Below are 17,155 nucleotides of genomic sequence, written 5' to 3'. Positions count from 1 at the left end.
CTTTCAGAGGAAATTGGATAAATACATGGGGAAAAATTTGCAGACATTGAAAAAACAGCAAGTGAGTGGGACTAACTGGACAGCTCTTTAGAAAAGCTGGCACAAGCACAATGGGCTGAATGCCCTGTGTTGCATCATTCTATGATTCTCGATATGTGGACTAGACTCCAACGTAACTTACGTCACTTTTTTTTTTAAAGTGAAGGAAGAATCTCCTGTTTGGAACAGGAGTGTTATAAAGCCGAAATATAGCAATTAAATGGAGCAGAATAAAATGATGGGAAGGGAAGCAACTGGCCAGAATGATTAACATGTGGTATGTTTGTGACAGGTAGGAGATTGGTGTTTTCTTGTTATTGAAAAAGCTTGCTTTATTTCTTTAAGGGAATTTGCAGCTCAACATTTAGCTACATTAAAATGGACACTGGAACTGCAATAAAAACAAAGTGCTGGAAATACTCAGCAGGGCTGGGAGCATCTATGGAGAGAGAAGCAGAGTTAATGGTGCAGGTCGATGTCCCTTCATCAGAATTGGGAAGATTTCTCCTGCCTTGTGTCTTGGAATAGGGAAGGCGAGAATACACAAAGACTCAGGGCACTATAGTTGATTACTTCCCAGATATCCATCTAGGTAAACAATCGCCAAGTTTGAAAGAAATGAGAATTGATTACTGTGATTAACAGTTAATAATGAGGACATTTCATCACCATCTCGGTGCAGTCTTCAAAATGAAGAAGTTTGAATAACTGGTCAGTAGGAGTGACTCTTAGTGCATTTTTATTTCAACCACCAAATTGTTCAGGTAATTCTCCCCCTCCCTGATGCATTGCAGTGTCAATGATCCGGAGCTGAAGTTCCTCAAGCAGCAGACACTTACTGCAGACGTGTTTGCTCTGGATCACACTTGTGTCTGGGAGCTCCCATATTCTGCAGCCACAACACATCATCTGTCTTGCCATCTTTATTATTGTTAATTAATTTATTCTTCTTAGTTAACTTACAATTAATAAACCCCACTACTAATAAGTTTTACTACTGCTAGTAAAGCTTACGAATAAAACCTTAATAAATTATCCGAGTTTCAGAAGATTATTTCAAGTAATGTTATACTGACCTCAATTAACATTCCGTAGTTTAGATAAGAGAAAGAGAAAATGTTCACCAACTGCATATCATCTTTGATGTAATGTCACACGTCAATTTTCTTTGGAATGCTCTGAACCCACCGACTCAACCCCAGCTCTTCAAACTCTAGCTGCTGTCTCTAGGTTACCCTCTATTTCTGGGAAGCAACGTGTGCCGTCTAGAACTACTGGGGGCTGAAAAAAGGAGCACCTCTTTCCCCTTAACACCGAATTCCCACATGAACCAAATTCCCACTTTCACACTCTGTCTACACCTAATTCAGGCAAAATCTCCTCTTTCAGCACTCCTTAATCGGAGCAAAGTAACAGGTCAGAGAAATAGTTGCTGCAACTGCATGCTGGAATAATTTCTAGTGCCAGGATAACAATTATTTAGCAATTTTAGAAAAAAAGGGCAGACAGAAAGTATTAAGTGATTGGGTAAACTCTCAATGAAGAACTATAGCACTCTTGCTCCACGTAGGTGTATAAAATAATGATTGTTACAAAAAATTCCCTTGATCACAGTCAGTCGTTAACAAATAAAACTGTCAGAACGTACCTTCGATCAGGGGAAACATTAATCCCATTGGCCACTTTAAATCCTGTTGCCACTTCTTTCACCTCAGAGGGACTGTAGTAAACAACATTGCACCACGACAAGCCAAGAACAAGCTCCCAGATCTTCAGGTGTTGATGAGAAAAGTAGTGGTCATTGGTGGCATAGAAACTGTCAGAGCTTACTGCTACAATATCATTCACACTAGAAGTGAAAAATAAAGAAATGCATTTATAAAACTGGGAACAAATTACATTCTTTTAGTTGTACCCCAATTGGTTTCGCACTATTTTTGGGTGTTAATCTGCAAAGAACAAAATATCAAAAATGCCTAAATTGTAGTGACAGGATATATCTTTTTGCACCATTGCACACAAACTTACTGTAAGGAGAACTATAATGCTTGTAAACGGGGCAGAGTATAGAACAGTTTGCTTTGACGTTTTAAGTGCTATTGGAGCTCAGCATTTATAGGCTTACTTCTCTTCAGGTCAAAGTGCTAAAATGATGCCCAATTGCTTTACTAATAAAAACAGAAAATGCGGAGATACTCAGGTCAGGCAGCATCTTTGGAAAGAGAAACAGTTAATGTTTCAGGCCAAATGACCTTTCATCGAAACTGAAAGAAGTTAGAAATGTAACAGATTTTAAACAAGTAGAGAGGTGAGGCAAGGGCAGAACTAAAATGGAAGGTTTGTCATGGGGTGGAATGCAGGAGAGATTAAATGACATGATGAGATTCAAGGTAAAATGGGGTGCTAATGGGAGAACAAACAAACTTGGGCCCAGAAGAACTGAAAATGACAAAGAATCATAACCAATAACTGCTGTCCAAAAAAAAAGGGGAGTAGTGGTTATGATCTGAAATTATTGAACTCAAAATGTTGAGTCCAGAAGGCTGTAAAGTGCCGAGCCGAAAGATAGAGATGTTGTTTCTCGAGTTTCATTCAAACAGCATAGAAAGCAGAGAACAAGAGAGGTCAGAGTGGGAGAGCACAGAGAATTAAAATGAAAAGCGGCTGGAAGCTTGCTGACTGAATGGAGGTGTGTTGCAAAGCAATCACCCAATTTACATTTTGTCTCCAAGGTAAAGGAGACTGCATCATTAGGAGCAGCAAATCCAGTGCACTAAATTTCAAGTGGTACACATTTCACCTGGAAGGAATGCTTGGGGACCTGGACGGTAGGAACAGAGGAGGGAACAGGGCAGATGTTGTATCTTCTGTGCTTGCAAGTGAAGGTGCAGTGGGAAAGGAGGCAGCGATTGAACAGTGGACCAGGGTGTTGCGGAGAATGCTGAAAGGGGAGGGTAAGATGTGATTGGCATCACACTGGAGGTGGTAGAAAATGATCCATTGAACATGGAGGTTGGTGGGGAGGGGAGGACTAGGAGAACTCTATCATGATTCTGGGATGGTGGGGTAGGGCGAGAGTATGCGTGGAAAATGGGACGGACACAAATCGAGGGACCCGTCAACCACAGTGGAGGTGAATCCTTGGTTAATGATCCTCCCCTCCCTGCCCTTGTACTTGCTTAAAACCTATTCATCAGAACTGAATGAAGTTAGAAATACAAGGTCATCAACTTGAAACATCAACTTTGTCTCTTCACAAATATGGCCTGATCTGCTGAGTCACTTCGAGCATGTTGTTTTATTTCAGATTTCCAGCATCCACAGTATTTTGTTTTTGCCCAATTGGTTTACGCCCCAGTTAGTGACAAACAACACGTTTCATTTGATCTTTGAATTAAAGAATTGTCAACAAATATTAGAAAAAGTTAAAAAAAAATCTTTAAAAAGGTACAGATATAAGGAGGCAGAAACTGAACTTTCTTCCACAGCAAATGCAATAGTAGCTTACTGTACATCCTATTTAAGAGAATATATTTAATCCTCAGTTTGTATAGGTGGGGTAGAGCACACTGTACACATTGTTTAGCTCTATTCATTTTCTGGATACTTTACCCATACTAGAGTTTTTTTCTGAAATGAGGAAGTTGGCAGAGTCCAAAGGCAGGCAAGGAAATGAAACACAATATTGAAGGTGAAAGCAGGAAACATGTATGCTATAAATTTCAACTTTGTGAAGATTTTTTTCTCTTTCAACCTCCTTCAATTACTTCAAGATTTTAGTTTCCCTCCCATCTCCTCTGATGCTCTCTCAAGAGCTCATCTTGTCCACGAGACCTAGCTCCTGATCTTTCAACCCATTTGCATTAAACTGCTGACCACCAACGTTCCTTCCTGACCCCCAATATTAACTGACATTGTAAATGGTTCCTTCTACTCAGGAACTACCCACTTTTTCAAAACTACTGTCATTATCCTCATTCTAAAAAATATATCCCCCACCCTTCCTAATTATCATCCCTTCTTCAACCTTTCCTCTGCAAAGTCTTTGAATGTGTTGTCACCTTCCAAAAGTGCAGCCATCTTTCCTGCAGGGCCATGATTGACTGTCTCCAGTTTCTGCCCATCGCATTGAAACTGTCCTAATCAAACAAAGTCACAAATGGCATCTTCCATGACAATGATGCTTTATCTCCCCTTGTTTATGCAAACCTGAATGCCTCTCTGCCATTATCCTAATTGCCTTCACTTGGTTCCACTCTTCCTATTCAAATTGCAACCAGAGCATCTCCAGCAATTGTTTCTTTTCTCATCCCACACTATTACCTTTTTTATGCCAAAGATCTCTGTGGTTTCTTTGCCCCTTGTGACTCAGTGACATCTGAAGACATAGCATCAGGTTCTGCACAGACACTGACTACATCCTGCTCCACCTCTCCTGACTCCGGACTATTCTGCCTTGTCTGAAATCCAGTTGTAGGTGAGTTTCAATTCCCTCCAGTTAAACACTAGGAGTCTGAAGCCATCATCTTCAGCTCCTACCACAAACTCCATATTATCCCCCTCCCAAGCACTTAACACAATTTGAAGACTACTGTTCACAACATCAATATCCCATGTGACCCCAAGTTGAGGTTCTGACTCAATATTCTATCCACTGGACAGACCAACTACTTCTATGTCTACAATATTGTCTGTCTCTGTCCCTACCCAAGTCTATCTGCTAAAACCCTCAGCCATCCCTTTGTCCCCTCCAGATTTGACTATTCGCATCTTCCACCATCCATAAGCATCAGCTCATTCAAAACTCTGCTGCCCCCATACCAGGTCCCACTCATCCATCACAGCAACTGTTGTTATGTTAAAGGTGCTAGGTAAATATAATATCCCAAGGTGCTTCACAACAACTTTATAAAACAAATATGACACTGAGCCACATAAGGAGATATTAGGTCAGATGACCAAAATCTTGGTCACAAAGAGGTAGGTTTTAATGAGTATCTTAAAGGAGGAATTCGAGGTAGAGAGGCATAGGGAGGGAATTCCAGAGTTTAAGGCCTTGGCAACTGAAGGTGCAGACACCAATGGTGGAGTGATTAAAATCGAGGATGCTCAAGAGACCAGAATTAGATGAGCCCAGGTATCAGAGAGTTGTGGAGTTGGAGGAGATTACGGAGATAGGGAGTGGGAAGGTTATGGAGGGGTTTGAAGACAAAAGGATGAAAATTTTAAAATCAAGGCGTTGTTGAATTGGAAGCCAATATAGGTCAGCAAGCACAGAGGTAATAGGTGAACAGGACACAGGCAGCAGAGCTCTGGATGACCTCAAGTTTACGGAGGGTGGAATATGGGAGATCAGTCAGGAGTATGTGGAATAGTTAGTTAAGTCTAGTGGTAACAACATAAATCAGGGCTTCAGCATTAGCTGAGGCAGTGGTGAAATCAAACGATGTTACAAGGTGGAAATAGGCAGTCTTAGTGACGGCACGAAGCTCATCTCGGGGTCAAATATGACACCAAAGTTGCAACAGACTGGTTTCATCTCAGACAGTTGCCAAGGAGAGGGATGGAATCAGTATCCAGGGAACCAGTTTGGAACAGGGATTAAAAACAATGACTTTGGACTTTCCAATATTTAATTGGAGAAGATTTCTGCTCATCCTGTACTGAATATTGGAAAAGCAGTCTGATAGTTTAGCAACAGTGGAGGAGTTGAGAGAGATGGTGGTTCAGTACAGCTGGGTGTTAACAAGCGGGAAGTTGGGTGATCAGAAGTTTAGTGGGAGTAGAGTCAAGGGAACAGGAAGTGGGTCTCAGAGACAAGATAAGCTCAGAGAGGGCATGAGAGGAGATAGGAGAGAAACTAGAGAAAGATGAGAGCTCAGGACTAGGGCAGAGGGATCTTTAGAGGAAATTTGGCCCAATGGGCTAGTGGAAGGGAGGGACGCAGCAGAGGCAGCTGATTTGATGGTCTCAATCTTAGGTGACAAAGTCGTCCATGAGCTGCTTGTACTTACGGTTAGTGAGGGCGGAGGAGACAAGTGTTTATGAAGATAGTTTTCAGTGCAGAAAAGCAGGGGGCTATCTTTACATTTCAGGATGATCCTGGAATAATGAGCAGTTTTAGCAGACAAGAGCAGGACCAGATGGTGCTTTAGGCAGTCCAGCCAGATCCATCCAGTTGTTCACCATAAGTCTGCTTCTCTTGGACTTCAGGCAGCGGAGATGAGGGCTGTACTGGGGAAACAGCCAGGGTGAAAGAGTAATGGTTCTACTGGGGACTTGGGCATCACAGGTGGAGGCCAGGGTGCGGTTCAGCAAATCAGTAGCTGCAGAAATGTGTCGAATGGAGGGCCAAAGACTAAAGAGTTGAAATTTTGAAAGTGCAGTTGTAAGTGAATTGGGTATTAGTTTTTCTAGGGGCAGATAGGGGGATGTGGATGGAGAATGATACATGGAAGTGATCAGAGATGGCTTTATCTCTGATTGACATGATGGAACTAGCAAGACCACATGAGATGGCAAGGTGAAGGTGGCGTCTGTGAATATGGGTTAGGGGAGTTCACCTAGAGGGAGAAATTTAGGGAGAATAAGAGGGCAGTGAACTGTGAGGAGAGCATGATGAGTTGAGATGGAGGTTGAAATCAGAGGATGATAAGTTGTTCAGTGGAGAGGCTGAGGGAGGAAAGAAGATATAGCCTTAAGAAAGTTATATGGGGAAGGACAGTAGAGAACTCCTGTACTCGCTAATCTACATCAGTTCCCCGTCTCCTTTAAAATTCTCATCCTTGTATTTAAATCTCTCCATGGCCTCATCCCTCCCCATCTCTGCAACCTTCACCTACAACTCAGAACTCTGCATTTCTTCAACTCAGGCTGCACATACATCCATCGTTTCTTTTGCCCCACCTTATTATGCCTTCAACCATTTAGGCAGTAATCCCGGGAATTCCCTCCTTAAACCTCTCCAGGTCTTCCGTAAAATCTATCTCTGACAAAGCTTTTAGTCACCTCTCCTAATATCTCCTCCAGCTTGGTGTCAATTTTTATCTGAATTACACTTGAGTGAAGCAGGTAAGGACGATTTTCTTAGTTAATCTTGCTATTTGCTTTTAATAAATTTTGTTCCAACTTGGCTGAAGGACTATATTTAAATAATGAAAACATTTGTATAATTTTTGTCTTCCCACACATTCTTTAGTAGTTTCAGTTCACATTCCCCCACCAAACACCAGCATACAAGAAATGGGGAGTTGCTGTAGAAATGTGTTTTGAGATTAATACCATTACAATTGAGAAAGCAATACCAATAAATGTATGAAATACCCCTGCTCAGAGGGCAAGCACGTGCATTAATCCAAGACCTCTACTCTTGTTCTGTAACTTATCTGGACAGTCTCTTATAGATGTCTTCCAACACCCCAGGAACATTAGGAACTTGCGTGAAGTATAGGCATGGAAGGCATATCCTCCTACCTAGCATTGTGTATTGATCAACAATCTGACAGTGAATCAATTTAAAGTGGTCTTTCCAATAATCAATTACCACCATATATGGTTATGCAAAATTATTGTTTCCATTATCTCACATTTTCAGAAAATGCACTGCCAAATAACATGTTCTTTTCCTGAAAGTGCCACAGGTAAACCAAAATGAAAATCCACTCTCTTGAAGTTCATCATTCTGAAGTGCTCGTATCAACATCAAAATAGATCCAGCCTGTAAACTCATCTATTCAGTGTTAGTGTGATACACATCTCTAGACAGTTTTAATCACAGATTTGGTTAGAAGTTAATATGTGATCAAAAGGGCAAAGGCAGGCCTATAAAAAGGCATTGCAGCTGAAGCTAAGCATTGCAGCTGAAATTCTCAGGACATAACATCTACAGAGTAAATATTAAAAACCACATACAGGCTTGAAATTGAGGACGAGCATAATGTAGCAAATATTCTGAATGACAACTTTCCCCAAGTATTCGGTGGGAGGTTGAGGGGGGGGTGCATGGGGGAGGGGGTGGGGGTGGGGGAGACATTAGCGACATATCCTAAATCAATGATCATTATAAATGAAATGGAAGTTCTAGACAGGCTTAATGGGTTCAAGCCAAATAAGTCTTCACAGTATTTATCCTAGAATGCTGTGAGGGACTAAATAGGATACCCGTGAGGCACTGGCTATCATTGAAGGAGACCATGGACATTTGGAAATACAAAATTGGAAACAGACTAATGAGGGCCCATATTCAAAACGTGTGACAAAACAGACAACTACAGACCCATTGATCTTACGTCTGTTACAAGCAAAATCATAGAACTGATAGGGCGGAACAGTGGCGCGGTGGTTAGCACCGCAACCTCACAGCTCCAACAACCCGGGTTCGGTTCTGGGTACTGCCTGTGTGGAGTTTGCAAGTTCTCCCTGTGACAGCGTGGGTTTCCGTCGGGTGCTCCGGTTTCCTCCCACAGCCAAAGACTTGCAGGTTGATAGGTAAATTGGCCATTGTAAATTGCCCCTAGTGTAGGTAGGTGGTAGGAGAATTGTGGGGATGTGGTAGGGAACATGGGATTAATGTAGGATTAGTATAAATGGGTGGTTGTTGGTCAGCACAGACTCGGTGGGCTGAAGGGCCTGTTTCAGTGCTGTATCTCTCTCTGAACATCTCTGATTATCAGGAGTAATCAAAACAATAAAATTTTTAAACAGCAGTCAGTACAATTCAGAAAGGGAAGATGCTGCCTGACTAAATTTCCAACTTTGAGAAAGACAATTCATGTGGACTGTGGGAAGCCCTAAGGGTATGGTTTACTGCAGCTCCCAAAACACTCTCGATAAAGTTGTGCACAAATGGCCATTAATTGAAATCGGAAGTTGGAGTATTCAGGGTAAACTCTGAGAATGGATAAGAAGTGAGCTGAAGGATAGCAAACAAGTATTCATGAGGAGTTACACCAGTGTGAGAAGCAATTTTGGAGCAGGATATGTACTAGATCCGCGACAGTTTCTGATTTTATATCAATATGACCTGGATTCAGAAATTATTGCCAAGTAGTCAAATTTGCAGATGATATAAAACCAGGAGGGGCAGTGGAATCAGGAGGCAGCTGAGAAACTACAGAATGAATTGGACAAGATATGCAAGTGGACAGAACAATGTACCCATTACCTTCAAATTAAAAAATCATTTATAATGGTCATTGATTTAGGATATGTCGCTAATGTCTCCCCCACCCCCATGAGGGCTGTACATCCTCCTTCAAAACACTTAGATGATTCATACATTTCTGTCACTATTAGCCTACATGGTTGGATGTGTTTAATTATTTCTGTTTAAGCAAATTTTTGATTCATTCATTTTTTTAAATTTCTCTTCACATCAAATTGCCTGTCATTCAGCACCAGATAGCTTCAGGCTCTCATGTTGTACCTGTGTAACAGTTCGTGCTGGATGGTCTTTAAATGAATCAGACTATTTTGTTCCTCTTCAAACTTAAAGATCTCCACTGTGCTGGTATACCGTGGATGATTCACAACAAAAACATACACAGTACCATCTAGAAATAAAGGAAACAGCATTAGTGAGTCCATGTAAAGCGAAGAACACAGGCGTTAAATATATTGACAGAATTTGGGTGTTGTACAAAAATGATTAAAATTCTGATTGGTATGTGTTTAATTTCAGAATTCTAAACACTGCATGATACTTTGATACAATATACCATGTGTCATGAACACGCTTCCCAGATTAATCTATTTTTGAGGACTTGTGTTTAAAAGACTGTGGAAAATACCTGAGATGCAGGACTTTTTTTTTTTTGAAAAGGGTCACTGGAAGGACACTTGGGACTTTGTTTAAAAACACTTATTGGAAGTCACATGTCTTAAGCTAAGTAAACAGCTGGAGTCTTATGGACCATGGAACTATTTGGAGTTGTTTACAGAGAAGTCACATGTCTAGATTTATGGTGGTCAAGTTTTGTTTTGTTTCTGCACTGTTTGAATGGGCAGTTGGTGTGTATCCTGCTGAGAGAGAGAAGCCACCCAACTCATTCTTTGCCACCTGTGTTGAAAAATCTTCTGGAGAACCCAGTGTGATAGCTGAATCCACTGATGCAGTAATTCTCCCAAAAATCCTGCAAGACTACTCCTCAACATCTGAGCATGTTGCTTCTGAAAAGATTCCAGTGACAGCTGTCTACATGTACACAGATGCTAGACCAAATGTCACCTGGAACATTTCATATCTTATCTTTTTTTCTTCAAGAGTTAACAAGTATTTGGCCAAAGTATTTTTTGTTTTTGTAAAGTTGATCTCTGCAGAGAAAGCTTCTTTATTTTTCTTTAACCGGTGTGTGTGTGCTGGGTTATTTAGAAGGGAATATATTTATACTTTCATGTTTCAACCTGTGCATTAATAAACTTTGCATCTTTATTGAATGAGTCTAGTTTTATAATAAGTTAGCAATTCTGACGTTTAGTGAAGAAATCTGGTTGGTGGATTTGTATTCTAAAAATGGATAAATAAAAGTATATAATCGGCCATATCCATAACTGGTTAAAATATTCTGAAATACATGTTGTGACCAGTGGGACTAGAGGGAGACGCTGTACTCCTCCAACCTCAGTCGTAACACGTCGGGGGAAATCGAATTGTGGAGGATAAAAGTATGGTGAGGAATTGGTTTTTAACAAATGGAAGTGCAAATGAGCACAAGGAAGAGATAGAACAATTGTTGGAAACAGTAGAAGAATTGGTTCTGAAAAAAAACCCAAGGTAGACAAGTCACTAGTCCTTGATGGTATGTACCCTAGATTAAGTCAGAGAGGAGATAGCAGATGCTCAGGCCTGAATTATTCAATTCTTAAGTACTAAAATTTTGCGATGGAATGGAGAGTAACTATGTAAAATATTTTCTCAAGATGATGGAAATGGATTAATCTGGTAACTATAGACCAGCAAGTTGAACATCTTAAATTAAGAAACCTTCATTTCAAATTACAAAGATAGAAACATTTAAAAGTATGGAGGTTAATCAAGGACAGCCAGCATAAATCAGTTAACAGGAAAGTCATGACTAACGAGATTTTTCAAAGTGATCAACTGAACAGATCAAAGACGTGCAGTGTGTGGGGAACTTCAATGTCCATCACCAAGAGTGGCTCAATAGCACCACTACACACCGAGTTGGCAGAGTCCTGCAGGACATAGCTGCCAGACTGGGCCTGCGGCAGGTGGTGAGGGAACCACCTACTAGATCTTGTCCTCACCAATCTACCTATTGCAAATGCATCTATGATAGTATTGGTAGGAGTGACCACCGCACAATCCTTGTGAAAACCAAGTCCCATCTTTACACTGAGGATACCCTCTATGTTGTGTGGCACTACCACTATGCTAAATAGGACAGACGCAGAACAGATCTGGCAGCTCAAAACTGGGCATCCATGAGGTGCTGTGGACCGTAAGCAGCAGCAGCAGAATTATATTCAACCAGAATCTGTAACCTCATGGCCTGCCATATCCCACACTCTACCATTACTATCAAGCCAGGGGACCAACCCTGGTTCAATGAGCAGCATAGGAGAGCATGCCAGGAGCAACACCAAGCATACCTCAAAATGAAGTGTCAACCTTGTGAAGCTGCACAGGACTACATGCGTACCAAACAGTGGAAGCAGCATGCGATAGACAGAGCTAAGCGATCCCACAACCAACGGATCAGATCAAAGCTCTGTAGTCCTCATCAATGGTGGACAATTAAACAACTAACAGACAAAGGTTCCACAAAATATCTCCCATCCTCAAATGATGGGGGAGCCCAGTACATCAGTGCAAAAGATAAGGCTGATACATTTGCAACAATCTTCAGCCAGAAATGCCGAATAGATGATTCCCCCTCAGCCTCCTTCAGGTCCCCAGAAACACAGGATGCCAGAGTTCAGCCAATTCGATTCATTCCACGCAATAGAAACAGCTGAAGGCACTGGATACAGCAAAGGCTATGGGTCCTGACAACATCCCAGCTGTAGAGCTCCAGAACTAGCCATGTCCCTAGCCAAGCTGTTCCAGTACAACTACAACACTGGGCAAAATTGCCCAGGTAGGTCCTGTCCACAAAAAAGGACAAATCGAATCCGGCCAATATACCGTCCCATCAGTCTACTCTCGATCATCAGCAAAGTGATGGAAGGTGTCGTCAACAGGGCTATCAAGTGCCACTTACTCAACAATAACCTGCTTACTGATGCTCAGTTTGGGTTCCACCAGGGCCACTTCGCAAAAGAGCTGAACTCAAGAGGTGAGGTGAAGAGAGAGTGATTGCTCTGGATATCAAGACAACATTTGACCGAGTGCAACAACAAGGAGCCCTAGCCAAACTGAAGTCAATAGGAATCAAGGGAAAAACTCTCCACTGGGTGGAGTCATACCGAGCACAAAGGAAGATGGTTGTGGTTGTTGGAGGTCAATCATCTCAGCTCCAGGACATTGTTCCAGGAGTTCCTCAAGGTAGTGTCCTAGGCCCAACTATCTTCAGCTGCTTCATCAATGACCTTCCTCCATCATAAAGTCAGAAGTGGGGACATTCGCTGATGATTGCACAATGTTCAGCACCATTCATGACTCCTCAGATACTGAAGCAGATTGTGTCCATATGCAGCAAGACCTAGACAGATAAGTGGCAAGCAACATTCGTGCCACACAAGTGCCAGGCAATGACGATATCCAATAAGAGAGAATTCAACCATCCCCCCTTGACATTCAACAGCATCACCATCACTAAATCCCCCACTATCAACATCCTGGGGGTTACCATTGACCAGAAATTGAACTGGATCATCCATATAAATACTGTCACTGCAAGAGCAGGTCAGAGACTGGGAATTCTGGGGTGAGTAACTCATCTCCTGACGCCCCAAATCCTGTCCACCATCTACAAGGCATAAGCCAGGAGTGTGATGGAATACTCTCCACTTGCCTGGAGAGTAAGGACAAAGCAGCCCGCTTGATAGGCACCCCATCCATCGCTCTCTCCACCACCAGTGCACAGTGGCAGCAGAGTGTACCATATACAAGATGCACTGCAGCAACTCACCGCACCTCCTTAAACAGCACCTTTCAAACCCGCGATGACTTCTTCCACCTAGAAGAACAAGGGCAGCAGACGTACGGGAACACCAACACCTGCAAGCTCCCTTCCAAGTCACATACCATCCTGACTTGGAGATTTATTGCCGTTCCTTCACTAACGCTGGATCAACATCCTGGAAATCACTCCCTAACATCACTGTGGGTGTATGCACACCAGATGGACTGCAGTGGTTCAAGGCAGCAGCTCACCACCACCTTCTCAAGTGTAATTAGGGATGGGAAAGAAATGCTGGCCTTGCCAGCGATGCCCAAGATTGGTGTTGATAGTGGGGGAATTCAGCAATGGTAATGCTGTTGAATGTCAAAGAAGGATGGTTGGATTTTCTCTTATTGGAGATCGCAGTGCCTGGCAATTGCATGGCACAAATCTTACTTGCCACTAATCTCAAGGTCTTACTGCATATGGACACGAACAGTATCTGAGGAGTTGCGAATGGTACTGAACATTGTAAAATCAGTGAACATCCCCACTTCTGACCTTATGAGGGAGGGAAGGTGCAGTGTATATGGATTTTCAGAAGATATCCAGATTTAGGATACCAGCAATGGGTAGACAGAGAAGAAACAAAATGGATTGGATTGAAAATCTACATATGTTTATAATGGCAAAACCATATCTAAACACATGTCATAACAGTACAACTTCACAGGATGCTTTTACTAAAAAAAAAAGTCAAACAAAGCTGACTGGATTTCTATGACTTTAGTTCAAGCAAATTTAAATTTAACAACTATTTTGTTATGAAATGCTCACAGATCAGCAATAACTGTGATTGTGTTTCCTTTGTTAATGATTAGAAAACAGAGTCTTAATAGCAGAGAAGGAGGCTATCAAGTCCATGCCAGCTCTCTGTCGAACAATCTAATCAATGCCATTCCCCTGCCCTACCCTCCGTAGCCCTGCAAGTTTATTTCCCTCAAGTAGCCAACAAATTGACAGTTTATCAATAGTTTTTTTTTTAATCCCCCATTTCTTTGTTACGGCCATGTGGTGAGGGATTTGGGCAGTTCCCACTGTTCAACTATCACCTGACCACAGCAGGTGTGTTTTGTTATTAGTGTTTAATCCCTTGGCGTGTTATTGTCAGACGCACACGTGCACACAGGAAAAAGGGGTAAGTGATAAGTGGGAGGGGGGAGGGGGGGTTGGTCGCGGTGAACCTGTTGAATTCACTTGAAAATCAATTTCTCACTGGTTGCCTGAGGTGTTTGTAGATTTCTCTCTTGGTTAAAAGTTCAGTTGAAGACAGCGGATCACTCATTTCTAATTCACTGCTGTATAAAGCGTAGATGTGGAATTCTACAGCAGGGTGCATCCCTTCGGGTTTGCTATAAACAAGCTCCTTGGATGCTGTTTTCTGCACGCCTCTAACTTAAAAAGCAGCCGATGGAGAAAGATGCATTACATCTCACCTCTGCTGGAAAAAGACAGATATTTTCTTCCCTGTTGTGATCGATAATGGCCTAGGATATGGCTATTTCACACCTTCTTTATTTCAGAAGAACCCATTCAATGCAAAAGGGTTTCTTGTCCAGTTATGATGTTTCCACTTCAAACCTTCTTTGTTTCAGAAAAACCCAATCAATTCATGATTATTTCTGGAGGGGTGTAGGATGGGTGCAATTGACACCTTTTAGCGTTGAAGATTTTCCAGTCAGTTTGAATATACAAAGGCCAAGTCCTATCCTTCAGTGGCCATTTGGAGTACATAGTTCACTTTTTTTTTTAAAAAGTCAATTTTTATAACTTCAGATTTTGTCGAGAATTTTTCTTTTTCGCGCTTCTTGTACGCATAACATGTCTGTAACAAATTCAGTTTTTAAAAAAACTTCTGAACTATTTCACAGACCCTATCTACCCTCTCAGGTGAATATAAAAGACCCCACAACACTATTCAAAGAGGAACAGGGATGTTCTCCCAGTGTCCTGGCCAATACGTATTCCTCAACCGTAATCTGTTTTAGCATCTCATTGCTGTTTGAGGGACCTTGCTGTGAGAGAATTGGCTGTGACATTTTCCTGTATTACACCAATGACCACACTTAAAGCACTTTGGACTCCTAAGGTCATGAAATGTGCTACATAAGTGCAGGTTTTTTCTTTCTTTCTATAAGGAAACTGCAAAAGTTGACCTTAACCAACAATTATTTCATAATAAAAACAAGAAATGCTGGAACCACTCAGCAGGACTGGCAGCATCTGTGGAAAGAGAAGCAGAGTTAACATTTCGGGTCAGTGACCCTTCTTCGGAACTGACAAATATTAAAAATGTCACAGGTTATAAGCAAGTGAGGTGGGGGTGGGGCAAGAGATAACAAAAGGAGGTGGTGTAGATTGGACAAGGCCACATAGCTGACCAAAAGGTCATGGAGCAAAGGCAAACAATATGTTAATGGTGTGTTGAAAGACAAAGCATTAGTACAGAAAAGGTGTGAACGGACTGAATACTGAACAGCAGCAAGTTCAAACATGAAAAAAAAGTGGGTAAGCAAACTGAACAAACTAAGATGAAATGAAATAAATGCAAAAAAATGTTGTAAAAAAGAAAAAGAAAAAAGAAAAAACAACTAAAAATGAAAGTAAAATGGGGGGCTGTCATGCTCTGAAATTATTGAACTCAATGTTCAGTCCGGCAGGCTGTAATGTGCCTAATCTGCAGATGAGATGCTGTTCCTCGAGCTTGCGTTGATGTTCACTGGAACACTGCAGCAATCCCAGGACAGAGATGTGAGCAGGGGGGAGTGTTGAAATGGCAAGCAACCGGAAGCTCAGGGTCCTGCTTGCGGACTGAGCGGAGGTGTTCCGCAAAGCGGTCACCCAGTCTGCGCTTGGTCTCCCCTCGGCATGACGTTGAGCTCTTCTTCCGTCGCCTCCGCCTCCGGGCTCACTTCTTTGACCAGGAGTCCTCCTCCCGACCAGCAGACCCATTCACCCGCCTCCAGCATTCTCCCTCTACCTGGACCCCTCCCTCTGGCCACTTACTCGCTCTTGATCTCTTCATTGAAAACTGTCGGCGAGACATTGGTCACCTCAATTTCTCTGCCCCCCTCACTCACTCTAACCTGTCCCCCTCTGAACTCTCACGTCTAACCCCGACATGGTCATCAAACCTGCAGACAAGTGTGGTGCTGTTGTTGTATGGCGTACCGACCTCTACCTTGCAGAAGCTGAACGCCAACTCACAGACACTTCTTCCTACCTCCCTCTGGACCATGACCCAACCACCGAACATCAAGCCACCGTCCAAAGGACTGTCACTGACCTCATCTCCTCTGGAGATTTTCCCCCTACAGCTTTCAACCTCATAGTCCTGCAACCCCGGAAAGCCGCTTCGACCTCCTTCCCAAAATCCACAAACGGGACTGTCCTGGCAGACCCATTGTGTCAGCCTGCTCCTGCCCCACTGAACTTATTTCTTCCTATCTTGACTATCTTTTCTCCGCTGGTCCAGTCTCTTCCCACCTACATCCATGACTCTTCTGACGCCCTACGTTATTTTGACAATTTCCAGTTTCCTGGCCACAACCGCCTCCTCTTCACTGTGGATGTCCAGTCTCTCTACACCTCCATCCCCCACCAGGATGGTTTGAGGGCTCTCCGCTTCATCCTGGAACAGAGGCCCAACCAGTCCCCATCCACCACCACCCTCCTCTGCCTGGCTGAACTTGTTCTCACATTGAACAACTTCTCCTTCAACTCCACACGCTTCCTTCAAGTAAAAGGTGTCGCTATGGGTACCTGCATGGGTCCTAGTTATGCCTGTCTTTTTGTGGGATATGTCAAGCATTCTTTGTTCCAGTCCTACTCAGGCTCCCCCCACCCCTTTCTTGATGACTGTATCGGTGCCGTTTCCTGCTCCCGCCCCGAACTGGAAAACTGTATCAACTTTGCTTCCAATTTCCACCCTTCTCCACCTTTACATGGTCCATCTCTGACACTTCCCTTCCCTTCCTCGACTTCTGTGTCTC

General features: G+C 42.6%; 1 protein-coding gene across 2 annotated transcripts in view; it reads right to left on the bottom strand.

Annotated features, from left to right (window-relative positions):
• Positions 1 to 17,155, bottom strand: part of LOC137346436 (serum paraoxonase/arylesterase 2-like) — a 69,621-nt gene that overhangs the window by 29,374 nt on the left and 23,092 nt on the right. For both annotated transcript variants that reach the window (XM_068009889.1, XM_068009897.1), the window contains 2 exons: positions 9,464 to 9,590; positions 1,688 to 1,888 (listed from right to left, as the gene is read on the bottom strand). In XM_068009889.1, coding sequence (XP_067865990.1) covers positions 1,688 to 1,888; positions 9,464 to 9,590 — 328 coding nt within the window. The remainder of the gene's footprint in view (positions 1 to 1,687; positions 1,889 to 9,463; positions 9,591 to 17,155) is intronic.

The sequence above is a fragment of the Heterodontus francisci genome, chromosome 2 (assembly GCF_036365525.1).
Source record: "Heterodontus francisci isolate sHetFra1 chromosome 2, sHetFra1.hap1, whole genome shotgun sequence".
Classification (NCBI taxonomy): domain Eukaryota; kingdom Metazoa; phylum Chordata; class Chondrichthyes; order Heterodontiformes; family Heterodontidae; genus Heterodontus; species Heterodontus francisci.
The sequence above is the reverse complement of the archived record's forward strand: the minus strand, read 5'-3'. Positions and strand labels throughout refer to the sequence as shown.